This window comes from Astyanax mexicanus, chromosome 1 (assembly GCF_023375975.1).
Source record: "Astyanax mexicanus isolate ESR-SI-001 chromosome 1, AstMex3_surface, whole genome shotgun sequence".
Lineage (NCBI taxonomy): Eukaryota > Metazoa > Chordata > Actinopteri > Characiformes > Acestrorhamphidae > Astyanax > Astyanax mexicanus.
The window spans coordinates 40,523,833-40,536,544 of NC_064408.1; the positions used below are offsets into that span (position 1 = coordinate 40,523,833).

General features: G+C 35.8%; 2 protein-coding genes and 1 long non-coding RNA gene across 18 annotated transcripts in view; 1 reads left to right on the forward strand and 2 right to left on the reverse strand.

The window, feature by feature from the left end:
• LOC125801705 (uncharacterized) overlaps window positions 1-2,021 on the forward strand; it is a 10,050-nt gene extending 8,029 nt beyond the window's left edge. Inside the window, exon 2 of the long non-coding RNA XR_007438872.1 lies at window positions 501-2,021. This is a non-coding gene — a long non-coding RNA (uncharacterized LOC125801705). The remainder of the gene's footprint in view (window positions 1-500) is intronic.
• themis (thymocyte selection associated) overlaps window positions 1-4,293 on the reverse strand; it is a 23,042-nt gene extending 18,749 nt beyond the window's left edge. The window contains exon 1 of the mRNA XM_022685546.2: window positions 3,951-4,293. Within this exon, the coding sequence (XP_022541267.2) occupies window positions 3,951-4,041 (91 nt within the window). The 5' untranslated portion in view covers window positions 4,042-4,293. The remainder of the gene's footprint in view (window positions 1-3,950) is intronic.
• Window positions 4,294-7,466: 3,173 nt separating this feature from the next.
• The window catches only part of ptprk (protein tyrosine phosphatase receptor type K), a 206,385-nt gene continuing 201,139 nt past the window's right edge, over window positions 7,467-12,712 (reverse strand). For all 16 annotated transcript variants that reach the window (XM_049478680.1, XM_049478698.1, XM_049478763.1 and 13 more), the window contains 3 exons: window positions 12,328-12,491; window positions 11,104-11,239; window positions 7,467-8,832 (listed from right to left, as the gene is read on the reverse strand). In XM_049478680.1, coding sequence (XP_049334637.1) covers window positions 8,779-8,832; window positions 11,104-11,239; window positions 12,328-12,491 — 354 coding nt within the window. In that variant the 3' untranslated portion in view covers window positions 7,467-8,778. The remainder of the gene's footprint in view (window positions 8,833-11,103; window positions 11,240-12,327; window positions 12,492-12,712) is intronic.

Consider the following 12,712-nt stretch of genomic DNA (forward strand, 5'->3'; position numbering starts at 1 on the left):
CTGTATAAAAAAATAAGAGACCACTTCAGTTTGTGAATAAGTTTCTCTGATTTTGCTAATTATAGGTTTATGTTTGAGTAAAATTAACATTGTTGTTTTATTCCATAAACTACAGACAACATTTCTCTCAAATTCTAAATAAAATTATCGTCATTAGAGCATTTATTTGCAGAAAATGAGAAATGGTTGAAATTACAAAAACAATGCAGAGCTTTCAGACCCCAAATAATGCAAAGAAAACAAGTTTATGTTCATAAAGATTTAAGAGTTCAGAAATCAATATTTGGTGGAATAACCCTGGTTTTTAATCACAGTTTTCATGCATCTTGGCATGTTCTCCTCCACCAGTCTTACACACTGCTTTTGAATAACTTTATGCCACTCCTGGCTTGTGATTATCCATCTTCTTCTTGGTTATATTCCCAATGTTTTCAATTTGGCAAAATCTAAGAAACTCATTTCTAAGAAACATTTTTAGGTGGTCTCTTATTTTTTTCCAGAGCTGTATATCATTAAGGACGTGGATGAAGTCAAAGGTGTTCTGACCTCTCGAGGCCATGCACTCCCCAAGATCAAGACCTCTGAAGATATTCTGTGATATCTGGCACTAAGGAATCATAGCAGATCTTATCAGTCCTCTAAATTGATAGATTTCTGTGTATCTAATGAATAAGCTCTGGGCACTCATGATCCTCTACTGCAGCTGCTGCACCAGCTGTCTTTTCTTGGAGCACTTTTGGTTTGTTCTAACCACTGCATATCGGGAACCCCCGACAAGATCTGCCATTTTGGAGATGCTCTGACTTTGATGTGTAGCCAGTCATAAGAAAATATGATTAGCATATTGCAATATTTAATTTTTGGAGCACTGTATTGGTTTTCAAAATGTTTGATTATTAATTACTTGTTTTAATGTAAAGATTAGTGACGGACGGTGGTTCATTAGGTGTTGTGTTTAAACTTTGATCCATAGACAGCAGTGTTGTTTTCTGTGATAAGATCCCAGTGTTCTGATTGGATAAAAAGTAAACTTTTTTTTTATTTCATAAATATATTGGATGTTGTTATTTTTTTTTTATAGTGTTCGATGTGAACAATCACAATACAGTACCAGTCAAAAGTTTGGACGCACCTTTTCTCATTCATTGTGCTTTCTTACATTTAATTTAATTTAATGTAATATTAAAGACATTAAAGCTTTACAGGAACACATTGAGAATTATTTAAACAAAGCAGAATATGTTTTATACTTTATACATTATCTTTGAGGACAGATCTGTACACGCTTGTGTCTTGAGGGAGAGTCACCTGGAAAAGTTTTCTCAGTGTCTTGAAGAAAGGAGTTCCTGGAGGTGCTGAACAAGCTCCAGCTCATCCCAAATCAACTCAAATCACCATCTCAGTGAAGTTTAGTTCAGGGAATTGTGGAGGCCAAAACCCTTTTAAAACTGTTTACTACATAATCCCACATAATCCCTTAATTATTTTTTATGTATTTAATATTAATATACAATGTAGAAAATAAATTAAATAAAGAAATAAAGACAAAGATTGAATTGGAAGGTATATCCAAACTTTTGACTGGTACTGTATCTCACAGTATGATAATATATCGAGATATATTGAATCATAAACCTCTGTGTCATCATACATATTACCAATTTCTTGCATGTACAAGCTTTTTCATTGTTCCCATTTACAACACGTTAACTTCAAGAACTGACTGTTCACTTGCTGCCTAATATGTGTTTCCCGCTCCTTGAAAAGAGGCATTTTAAGAAAAAAAAAATAAGGTTCTTCTTGTCACCTGTAAGTTTTAAGGTTTTAATATTATGGCTGGTTGGTGCTTAGGCCGCTATTTAAAGGTTTTGGGGGGCTGTTTTCGCATGCGAGTCGATCATCTTCCTTTAAACAGACAGAAATGCTGCAGTATCAAATGCAAAATGGCTGGAGTCCTAAATCTGGAAATGTGTATTGTAAAATAATTCTTAATTCACTCTATATAAAACACTTTCACTCAGCTTTTCTGATCATCTTCTCTTTGCTCAGTCCTGTTTCTGCCATTTCAGCTCAGCTTAACATGCCTAACACACATGTGCATCATCACATATCTGTTTAGCTTAAATATAGTGCTTTTACACTAATAAATACTGTAAAATTTTAAATTAAGAAAAAAATGAGAATTACAGTATTAAATATTGTTTATTACAATGCCATTAATAATAAACGAAAACTTTTTTTTTTTTAAGTGAAACTAAAATGTGGAAATAGTTAAGTGTTACATGTTTCTTCCAGTAGTTCTTTAGTGCATGTTGTGTGTAAATGGGTTATTTAAACATATATAGTTGCAGATTTCGAAATAACACACACACACACACTTATACACACACTCTTATTTTGCTGGCTTTTTTTTGTAACATATTTTAAAGATTTTAATAGTAAATTAATGAACAGAAATAGTTCAAAATTACTCAAAATGACTTTCAGAATTATTTCAAAATTATAGTGATAGTATACTATATATATATATATATATATATATATATATATATTGCTTACAGTATCGCAATACGTAGAGATATATTGATTCATAACCCCTGTATCATCATACATATTAACAAAATGTAGTCGTAGCTACAAATGTGCTCAGCTTTAGGACGTGTCTATTTTTTTCCCCACATACAACACATTAATTTCTGAGATATATATCATTATCTATTTACTCACAGTACTGTATGCATCCACATAAGATATATTTAATCATTTTGTTTAATGAATCATTCATATGCATGCACTTATTGTGAGTCAAACCTCATTACAGAAAATTTTATTTGAGGCACGTGTCTTTGTTTAAAAAGCTGTTTTTTTTATATAAGCGAACCATTTCACTATCCACTTATGTCTATAATTCATATTCTTAATGCCGTAGAGTGATATTTCCTGGATGGAACAGAATTTAGACTAATGCACATCTTGCTCCAGTAGATTCAGTTACACAGCGCTGCTGCTGTAGAACTATATACAGATGAGAGGATAATAAAATAAAACAACATTTTATCTGTTATTTTTTGTGTAGGAAAAATAGATTAAATTAGAAATAGATTAAATAAGATTAAATAGATTTAAAAAAGTGTGTGCTTAAGTTCCAGATTTCAACAGAGCGATTACATGTTACACATGACACGTTTACATTTAAATGGAATTTTCCCAACAGCATCTAATATAAGTATCAGTCAAAGAGTGAAATCTATGACTCATTTAATTAGAATACATTTAAATGGTGTAAAAGGTAATTGGCTAACAACTTTTATTCTTGGGGTACATTTTCCCACCAGCAATTTAAACCTTCAGAAAATGAAGAACAGAATGAAAAAATGTTAGCAAAGTTCCTGCACAAAGAATTGAATGTTTTTTTTTTTTTTTTTTTTTGCAGTTGTTCTCATGTTATGTTACTATGAGACATAGAGTATGGCAAGTATTGTGTTGTTAGGTTGGGGCCTAAAGTAGAGGTATATTTTTTGAATTATTTAATTATTTATGTATGTATATTTGTTTGTTTGTTTGTTTTTTGAATATAAAAAAAAAATGCATATCATTGTGCCCTCCACATTATTCAAAACAAACGTGTGTAAAATATATTTATTGTATATATTTTTATATTCTCTTTTTTTTTGTACAGCTAAAAAAATGCCTGGCATCAAACTGAGTAGAGGATATTGAAAATATATCAGTGCAACTAATAATTTTACTTGGTTTTACTTGGTTAAAATTGTTAAATTCATTAAAACCACTTCATTACTTACTGAAAATAGGAAAAGGCGTTCAATATGAAGCACAAAAATCTCAAATGTCAATAAATTTTAAAGAAACGTTAAAGATCGAATGTGATCAAATTGACCACAAATAAAACAGCGTTTAGTGGAAATGAGTTACAGGCAGTAAAGTGTTACCTTGGCAGTAAAATCCGGACTGAATCTGCAGAATCCTGGGCAGAGTTTTAGGGTCCAGCGTACGCGTGAACTCTGTTAGTGTCACAGCCATCCTCAACTCCAGCAGAGTAATCAAACCACACAGGAGCTCTCAGACTCTCAGAAAGGAGCAGAAGTCACGGGATAACGGCGTCCATGGAGAGAAAGTAGAGATCCAGACGGAGAAGTTGGATGGAGATGAAGAAGGTAAATTTGCAGATGCCCTTTCACCCCCTCTTCTGCTGCCAGCTCAGACACTCAGAGTAACAAGAGAGAACAAAAGAGTGTGAAGAAGCATCCTGTTTCAGAGGATCGCGACAGGAAACAAAGCGAAGAGAGACAGAGACAGAGAGAGAGCCCGAACCACAGCTTCTCAGCTTCTCACAAACGCAGCGCGACGGCGTGCTACAAATTCTGCACCGCACCCCTGGCAAAGCCACAGCTGATCTTTCACCTCTGGCTCTGTTCTTTAAAATGCTCTGAAAAAGTCAAATATGCACAGTTTTTCCCTCCTTACACCAAATATAGTGCTGCTCAGAGTCTGGTTTCTGCCACTGTATGACCCACAGATCTCTATAATCAGACAATGGTCAGGTTTTAGTGATTTTAGTGATCTATCGGTGAGCCGTCAGTGTGTCTGTGCTATCGTAACAATGGGAAAAGTATGCCCTGCGTGGTTCAAAATGAGCAAAAGGCACGTACTAAATCTCTTAATTAATCATAAGTGTGTTTTGGGCATAACATGAAATAAAACAATCAGCATGTCACCTGTCACTAGGGTCGCCACCTTTCAGAATTCCACAACGGCTCCTCTGGGCCGTGTCCACCACAGGCCTGAGACCCTCAGCAGTGGTATGTTTTATTTTGTGCTGGTGTTTTTAGTAACACACTATAATATTTTATGTAATGATCACTGGACACTTTATTCCTCAAACATATAAATATTTTGACACAAAATACACAGAAATCTGTACAAAAATTTGCAATCTAAGAAATAAGATTGTACAGATCTCTGTGTATTTTGTGTCCAAATGTCCATATTTGTGAGGAATACACTGTCCAGTGATTAAAAAATGTTTATTATTATTTATTATTAACAAATGTATTTATTTATTGTTATTCTATTAGTTTTATTTGTTCTTTAAATGGCCCTATATAATATTTATATTGGCTTATACTACTGTATATTAAATAAATGATCATCCTTTCGACAAAACTCAACATCCTAAACAATGAATCAAACCACAATAGCCTACTAAACTACCCGCACCAGATCAGTTTTAGGGTCTTCTGTGTTTTCAAGTGTGAGCAGTGTTGCTCTCGAGATGCTGTCTGATGTCAGACAGCCACGCTGTGCGTCACTGAAAACACTCGCCGACATGTTTACCAGTGTGCCCTGAAAGGCGCAGGGTTTTAGGTGTCCAGTGCAGCAGCACACAGAAGAGTGGAGGAAGTATGGGTTTAGTGTTGATCTGAGTGTAACAGACGTGGATTTGACATTTATGGAATAAGGGAACAAATCGCGTCACTTATTGGTTCAATACTGGACCCAATATTTAGTTGCCAAACGAAGGACGATTCCGTATTTTAAGGGACGGGTGGCAATCCTACCTGCCACTCCCTTCAAGGACCAGGTGTGCTCTGACATTTGCATATTGTTATTTTAACAGTGCAGCGCTTCTGGCTTGTTAGTAGCTCCAATGCTGTCACTAAACATGTTATGGCGGTGTAGAGTATGTGAGGGTCTTAGGATCTCTCAGTGGCGCTCCCAGCATGTGTGTGTTTAATTCAGTGGTGATTTCGCTGCTGGCTGCTTGCATGGTGGCCTCTATTATTGGCCATTTTGATCCAAACATTGGAAATCTAAGCTTACTGTAAATAAACAGAAGGGCCTTACTCACCCAAATAAACGATTTTCAGGTAAGAAATTTGTGTAGATTTACATCCAGCACTCGTTTGAATTTAAAATAATTATTATTTTTTTAATTAAAGTTTACTTCGGCGCCCCCCAGCGGCAAGAGTCCCCTAATCCCGGCAACCTTACTTTCTGCTTAAAATACCCTAAATGAATGGGAAAATATGTATCCTTAAGCTTTTTTTTTTTTTTTAAATAACAACTTTTAACATAATATTGGTGGCTGATAAGAACCTCCTGGCCTCAGCCAGAATATTAAAGTTACGGTTATGGATGAGTCTTCCAGCATGACAGTGACCCAAAACCCATGGCCAAGGCAACAAAGAGTGGCTTAAAAAGAAGAACATTTAGACTTTAGACAGTCTCTGAACCTTAAGCCCATAGAAACTCTGTGAAGGGAGCTCAAACATCAAGCCTCTAAGAGACATTCTTACAACTTTTAGAATTTTCTGTAAACAGGAGCGTGCCAAAATTATCCCAAGGTGTGCACAAACCTGGATAACAACTACAAGGAACGCCTGACCTCTTTGCTTGCCAACATGAGTTTCTCCATCAAGTACTAAGTCACATTTTGCTTGAGGATCGAATCCAAATTAATTAATCAATACAAATTAATTTATACCTTTTATGTCTTGTTTTTGTTCATGCTCTGCATGTGCTATAGTGACTGACACTAGCATGTGTCACTGCTACAGGGGGGCTAAACGTGGAGGTTGAATTATGTTTTGCTTTTTTTAATATAGGTACTGTATAATCCTTATAATTACTGACTTATTCATAGTAGATACAGAATCGTTTATAGTACATATTGAAAACTTCAAAGTAGCTAAAAATTCATTCTGAGGATACAGATACAAAATAGTTTTTACATGATACACAATTCTTATTAGTTATTGAAAAATCCACAGTGGCTACTAACTTACTCGTAGTCGATGGAAGAATTTAAAGCAGATACTGGATACAAACATTTCATGATAGATAGTGAATAACTCATAGCAGTTACTGAAAAACCCATAGTAGTAACTGAATAATTCATAGTAGTAACTATAATTCATAGTAGTAACGGAATAATTCATAGTAGTAACTATAATTCATAGTAGTAACGGAATAATTCATAGTAGTAACTAAATAATTCATATCAAAAACTGAATAACTCATAGCATTTACTGAAAACCCATAGTAGTAACTGAATAATTCATAGTAGGTACTAAATCATTCATATTAGATACTGAATAATTCATAACAGTTTTTGCATATTACATGGTAGATACTAAATATTTAATAATATTTACGGGTACTTCATAGTGGATTCTAAATAATAACTCCTCAGATAATAACTATAAGATTAAGATTTGTTTTTTGTAGTACACCATGAGCATCTATTTAAAAATATTTACATAAAATACAATTGTAAAAGTGTATATTCTCTGGGTTGTGGCAGTCCAGGGAACTAGAGGTTAATAAAACGGCCACACGTGTCTGTTTACGGATTGTAATCTTGTGGTGACATTTGTGTTTTTGAAGCATTTTCTGTGACTTTAATCAGATTCTGAAGGCCGGCGAATGAAACTAGAAGCCGTGGGTACAATCGGTACATTATGTCTTTTTTATTAAAAGTGTTTTACTGGTTTCATTACAGCCATTAAGCCAACAACTACAGACAAAAAGGATTATGCATGATTAAGATCACATTATTAATAATCTGTCCTCCCTCACTGTATAAAACCGCCATTCAGGTCCATCATGGAGGCGCTGGCTGTGTCTTCCTCTAAACATACTGCAGTTTAATACTGTGCAGACGGAATAAACACTCCTGTACTCGTCCGTTACTCTTCCGCTTCCTCTCAAAGAGTCCAACACAAGAGCGAAAACGTCGGAAAAAATTAATTCTTCTGTTCTCCGGGGCCTTCGCTGAAACAGTTGCGGTAAAGATACAATTCACAATCATTTTACACAAACAAAATAAAAAAATAATAATAAACCACCTTAACATCACAGCTAAAAGTTCAAACTTAAAAATAAAATACAAAACTAAAACACTACTATTGAAATGAAACTAAAAAACAAAACAAATCTACAATAAAATGTTTACAGAAAAAAAAAATTGGGTAAACAACTTGGAATGGCAATGATTGTTTTGAGCCTTCAAAAAAGGAATGCAAGTAAACAATAAATACAAACAATGTGCTTTATCTATATAGACATATTTACATGAGTCTTTGGCTTATGATTATAGCTCTGCTACAAAGAAACAAAACAAACCAAACAAAACCAAAAAATAAACAAAGTTAACAAAAAATAAGACATAAGCATGAACAGAAACAAATAAACAAACAAATAAAAAAAAATGTAATAAGCCCAGCCATTAGTGCACAATACAAACAATACCAAGCCAATGTCACAGGCTGCACTCCGATTCATGGATGAACATTATTTTTTTCTCTTTACTTTTTCACACAACGATGGATATTCTATATACGTATACTGATATAATCATATTCACTGACAGTAACAGTGACATAGAGAGAGAGAGAGAGAGAAATAAAGAACACTTTTATCATGCAACAGCTTGGCCTCAGTGTTAACAATGGCTGCATAGAAACAAAACAACCAAACAAACAAACAAAAAAATATATTTATCTCAAGATGCATAAAAAACAAAACGAAAAATAAAAACATAAACAAACAAAAGAAAAAAGACGTTACAGAGAATGTGGCATGATGGTCGGCACTTGGATCCTGTAGCACTGTACACGGGGAAAATGATGAGCGTGCCTCTCGGACAGCTTCTGTTACAATTTACAACAACAATAATGCCTTGAATGAACTGACGAGGGGTCCGGGAAAAGTCCGGACGGGTGAACAGCGAGAAGAAAGTCCTTCACCACTTTTCCATTACGAGGTTTCGATGTACTCCAGCGCCAGGTCATAGCAGAACCGGTACTGTTCCTGAAAACACAGACCAACAAACTGCTCAGTAACAACACTTTCAAACAGCAGGACCAGGCAGCATTTCCACACAAAGACAGTACAGCAGTGTTGCAGGGGTGGGGGGATTTTACCTTATATGACTAATAATATTTGATTAGAAGATTACACCAAAAAGTTCAAATACCTGAAAAATCATAGACGGATTTCATACTCCAAAACCCAAGTAATAATTTGTGGATTTTTTTTTTTCCAGACTTTGGTTATAGTCTGAATTAAGATGCATCTAAGAATCTAAAATTCCCCACTCCTACTTATCATCTTACCCCCCTACCCCCTATCTATAAAAAGCAACAAAATTAGCTGTTTTTAGAAGAATGGTTCACTCATGAACTCATTCACTACTTACTATAAAGCATTTACTATATAGTAAATGTGATTAGGGCAAGACCAAACAACAAACCCTCTTAGTTTATGCTGCTCTGAAGAGTCTGACACAACACCACCACACAGCACAAGCGATGGAAAATAATCTACACAGATTTTTCTCCTTATCAGCTAAAGCCACCCGACAGCTCTGCACTGAGGAACTCTGAGCCAGGATTATATCAGCTAGCAATTCATCCCATGTAGTTTATTTTAGCACAGTAAACAAACACGAGTACAGTCTGATATACTCGTCTCTGAAAGAGCTAGCGCTTAGTGTCTAATGCTAATGCTGCTCCAGCAGTGCTAGACAGGGTTAGCAGCAGATTACAAGCTGATAATACTCACCTCTGAACGGCTAAAGAGCTAGCGCTTAGTGTGGTTAACGGCAAATGCTAATACTACTGGAGAACTAAACTGAACCTCCTGTATTTCAGCAGAGCAGATTTACTGCTCCTTACAACCTGACTGATAAAATTCATATATAAAGCATACCAGACTGTGAGGCGCACTGATGATTTTTGTAAAAAATGTTATAGTGTGAAAAATACTGTAATTTTTGTGTGCTCTGTGCAATAACACATTATCACTAGTGATGGCTCAAGTGCCCAACAGTGGAAGCTAACCCAACTTGGGAACTGAACCCACAAAACTGTCATCAAGAACCCCGGGCTCTAACTGCTGAGCCACCACTGTCACCCTCAAGAAAAAGAGGGTAACCTGTAAAAGCACCAGCTCATACAAACACAAATCTCACAAATCACTATCACAATACAACTGACTTCCAACAACGTGGAGCTTTTGCTCGTCTTGCGTAATTACCTTCTATTCTCAGTCTTTCAAAACCACCGACAACAACATAAAGCCTAACAGGCAACAGCCCGAGCTCAGCAGGCAGCGACACACACTCCGCACGGCCCTTTTTTTTTTAGTAGCAGTGAGTGCAGATTATGTAAGCGTGAGTGTGTCTCTTTCACTGAAGAGCCGGCGCTCTTCAGCGAGGCGCGAATATGAGCAGGGGAAAGGATGTGGCGAAACATGCAAAATTCACCACAACAGTGGATTGTAAAACTGAGAGAGCGAAACAACTCTAGCACCAGGGCCTAGTGCTGGAGTGTGTGATGTCTGCCCTGCTTCAGAAAGAATGACGTGTGTCGCTGTGAGCTCCACAGACCCCCATTATGCTAAAAAAAAAACAACACAAAGAATGCATGTTTCCATTCAGCATCAATAAAAAAAGACTAGAAAAAAATCACTATTCACTGTTATGTGGAACATTTATAACAGAATTATTATTGTTTTTCTTTTTTTTGCAGCGATACATCAACTACCAGACACCTTGTGCTATTTGACATCGCCTTGGGAGTGATGTGGGAAAAAAGGGCCATTTACCCACCCAGAGAGAGCAAGACCAATTGTGCTTTCTCAGACTTTGGCTGTTTATGGCAGGCAGCATAACTGGGATTCAAAATTGATCATAGTGGCAGCGCCTTAGTTCGCTTAACCAATTGGAATCCCTAAAATTAGTTTCTGTTAGACTAGACCAGGAATTCACCTCAGTTTTTCTCAAAGTTAATTTATCTCTTGAAAAATGCAGCATTTATATGTTTTTGATATTTTTAGATTTTTGGAGAGAGTATAAGTTATAATTAATTTATCTCTAAGCAGGTTTCCTGTTGTTTCTTCCCTCAGCTGAGGTAAAGCTGAGGCTTGTGTTATGCTGTTCACAGTGTCATGGTAAAATATAATGTTAACTAAAATAGTTGTAGAAAAAAAAATATGCTGTAATCCACTACTAAACCTAAAACTAAAAAAAAAAACTAAAAGCTGGTGGGCTGATCTGAATGTGGAGTGTCCTGTTCTTACCGGGCTGTCCACCATGTTGGGTTTGCTGTTCCTCAGGCTTTTCACTGCATGAAACACATCCACCACATTCTGCCTCTTTATCATTTCACACACAATACTGATGGCTGAGAACATCCCACTGCGGCCTCCGCCGTTTCTACAGAAAAAGAGAGAGAGAAGGGAGAGAGACGGTTAAAGTTGTGTTTGTGTGTTTATAGCGTGTGGTTTGTCAAGCTGAGTGGTTTTGGTGCTGCGTCAGATGCAGGTGTTCAGTGTCCCTCACATTTACACCCTAAAACATGTGACTGAGTGTTTTTTTTTCACAGTGGTATGAAAAAGTTTGGGCACCCCCTAAAATGTACATAATTTTTTCTTTATAAATAATTGGTTGTTTAGATTAAATATCTCAGTTAAATATATCATATGGCAGATGAACACAGTGATATTTGAGAAGTGAAATGAAGTTTAAAGGATTTACAGAAAGTGAGCAATAATTATTTAAACTAAATTAGACAGGTGCATTAATTTAGGCACCCCGACAGAAAAATGACATCAATATTTAGTAGATCCTCCTTTTACAGAAATAACAGCCTCTAAACTTTTCCTATAGCTTCCAATGAGAGTCTGGCTTCTGGTTAAAGGTATTATGGATCATTCTTCTTTACAAAACATCTCCAGTTCAGTCAGGTTTGATGCAAAGAGAATATAAACTTGCAATTGGCCACTTTAACCCTTTTTCATAATTGGATTCACCTGTGTGAATGTAGGTCAAGGGTCAATAAGCTTACCAAACAAATTTTGTGCTCCAATAATTAGTTGGTATTCAAGGTATTCAAATCAATAAAACAACAAGGGTGCCTAATTTAGTTTAAATAATTATTGCACACTTTCTGTAAATCCTATAAACTTCATTTCACTTTTCATCTGTGTTCATCTGCTATATGATATATTTAACTGAGATATTTAATCTGAACAACCAATTATTTATAAAGAAAAATCATAAAAAAATGTTCTAGGGTGCTCAATTCTTTTCAACTTACTGTAGGCAGATATAATCCTCAGTTTACTGTTCCTCACACACACATACAAACACATTCACACTGACACAATGAAAACTTCATATACAAAACATTCTATTAACACAAATTTAAAAATCAAATTATAATAATAATGTCCTTAAAACTTATATATTTTTAAATTGTGTTTAAGTTGTGTGTGTCTATGTGTGTGCGTGTGTGTACTCACAGGCAGTGAACGATCGTACGCCCCTCGCCCTCCTCACACTCCTCCTGCCATTTGTCCACCTGCAGGATCAGCTTCAGGAACGACCGCTTGGAGGCGGGGACTTCTCTATGCCCCGCCCACCCCAAGTACTGGAACTGACGCACCATCAGGTAGCCCTCCTGAGGCTGAAAACAAACACGGAGTTAAACAATCTGCCATAACAGAACTAAAAAACATTCCTAATATTAAAAGAGCTGATCATAAACCAGCACATTTTAACTAAGATTTGCTTGTCTGGATAATTCTATTCACTTTCTGGCATTTTCTTTCTACAATATAAAATTTTTCACACTAAAAGGCACACTAGATTTTAAGGCACAGGGGTGTTGCCATGTTTTGCTTGTAA